This window comes from Kryptolebias marmoratus, linkage group LG12 (genome assembly GCF_001649575.2).
Source record: "Kryptolebias marmoratus isolate JLee-2015 linkage group LG12, ASM164957v2, whole genome shotgun sequence".
NCBI classification, from domain to species: Eukaryota; Metazoa; Chordata; class Actinopteri; order Cyprinodontiformes; family Rivulidae; genus Kryptolebias; species Kryptolebias marmoratus.
In genome coordinates this window covers 189,931-191,990 of record NC_051441.1, presented here as the reverse complement: position 1 = coordinate 191,990, position 2,060 = coordinate 189,931, and the positions used below count along the sequence as shown (strand labels likewise).

The window sequence follows — 2,060 nt, the reverse complement described above, 5'->3', positions numbered from 1 at the left end:
AGGTGAGTCTGGACCAGGTGAGTCTGGACCAGCTGCCCCCACCTTTCTGGAGCGGGGAGCTTTAGACGGGCCTTCTGTAAACCTGCGTTCATGGAGCCATGGTTTCCTGGAACCAGGAGTCCTCCTCTGCACAGCTGGCGCCAGCCTGGAGGCCAGGAGGTCCTAAATTCAACCAATGAGAGGCGAGTAGAGATAAGGCTGGCCTTGAAGGACATGCAGAAACTGAGAAGAGAAAAGGGAGGGAAGTTGGCTTCAACATGCTTCTGTTTTCTTTGTTCTTTATACCCAGGATGGAGGAGGTGTTTGGAGTTTTACCCTCTTCATGCCTAAGTAGTAGAAGTTCCGTTTGTTCAAACCATGAAAAAAGAGGAATGTAAATTTATTTTGCATAATTATGAGCAGCAGTTAAATAAGAACAAACCCGCGGGCACGGTGGATCAGAACCTTTTCACATCATGGCACCTTTTGTTTCAGATAGTTTGGATTTTAGTCAAAGCGTGTAACGTGTAGCCGTCATTTCCTTTTTCTAGTTTTTTACCTACAGTAAAGTTTAGCCAAGAGGCGTACACCTGAGCAGGGTGAGCTCATTCAGGGGTTAACGCCATCTTAGAGCCTCAGAGAGGAGAGACAGAGGACACTCAGGTCTCCATCGAGGACAACTACTCCGCCCAGAACCTCGTCTCACTTTATCCGCTTCTTTTAGCTTTGGGTTCAAATCCTGCTCGGCTTGTGATCCAACAGGTGGTTCATGGTGAGTTGATGGTTGAAGCAGGTGGAGGTGGAGGTGGAGGTCTTAGACCTCCTGGAAGTACCTGGATCTACCACAGCTTTGATCTGCTTAATAAGAAGATTCTTGCTTTCAGGCTCCGACTCTGACTCGGAAGTTTAAAAAGCTTTTCTCTGAACGGAAATTTTCTTTTCAAAAAGGAAATTCCCGGCAGAGTTCAAAGGTCACACACACACCGGATCATATATCCAGTCTCTAACAGAAATCCTGAAGTGTATCATGTCTGGTCTTACCTCTGCCGAGTCCGTCTCAGAGTGGTTCTGCTTCTGGTCCTGCCTCAGATATAAACCTCCAGCAGGAAACTCCAAATATGGACATCTTTTTGTTTCACTTTTCTTTCTGCTGCTGAGTCCTTTTCAGCGAACAGTCAGGATGTCTGGTTCTGGGCGAGGTTCAGACATGTCTGACGTCACGAACAGGACGGGACTTCGGGGACTTTCCAGAGTTCAGTTTGAGCCGAAGAAATGAATCTGAAGAGTTTTTGGTTGTGCAGATGTGTTTCTCTGCACAGGGCTCTTGGTTCACGGCTGAAACCTGTGCTGGCTCAGGTGTTGTGTCCAATGAGGAGTAAACTTTTAAATCGACCAGCTGCTCGACGGGAGGGAGGGAGTCCCAGTCACCTTTGACCCCTGACCTCCGCAATCCACCTTAAACACAAGCAGGCTTCTGACTCACTTTTTAAACAGATGTTGAGCTGAACCTTGGTGTGGTAGTAGCTGAGAGTCGCCCTCAGCTCGGACTCTGAGGGTTTTTGTTTTAAACGCTGGCATTACGGCGGCGGGTGATATGCATTCCTTCAGGTTGAAACTGGTCTTGGACTCGAGCCTTAAGGCAGATGTTGGACTGTTTGTCAGACCGGGGACTGTCCTCCAGTCCCACCTGGACTGAAGTTGGACTGGTTCAGGACTAGTTCTGGGTGGAACGTAGTCCTGATCTGGAGGGTTTTGGACTCCGTCTCACACCAGAGTGGAACAGATTTGAAGCTCGGTTTCAGACAAACCTTTACGTTTAGTTTTTCGTGTTGAGACTTGGTTTTGGGCCTGTCAGAATAAGACCTCTAACCTCAGAACTTCCTGTGTCCTCCTCAGATGATCGATGGACGTCTCGTGTCACTCGCCGTCTTCATGTCCTCCGTCCTCCGTCCCCTGCTGGGTGAGACAAGACATCCTTTCTGGTTAGCAGCCACACCTCACAGCTTGTGTTGTTGTTTGTGTTGTTGTTTATCAGTTGTGTTGTTGTTGTTTATCAGCTGAGTTGTTGTTGTTTATCAGCT

At 48.2% G+C, this 2,060-nt stretch overlaps 1 protein-coding gene across 1 annotated transcript in view; it reads left to right on the top strand.

The window, feature by feature from the left end:
* The first annotated feature begins 1,141 nt into the window (after positions 1-1,141).
* LOC108249138 (xylosyltransferase 1) overlaps positions 1,142-2,060 on the top strand; it is a 23,190-nt gene continuing 22,271 nt past the window's right edge. The window contains exon 1 of the mRNA XM_037978858.1: positions 1,142-1,939. Within this exon, the coding sequence (XP_037834786.1) occupies positions 1,883-1,939 (57 nt within the window). The 5' untranslated portion in view covers positions 1,142-1,882. The remainder of the gene's footprint in view (positions 1,940-2,060) is intronic.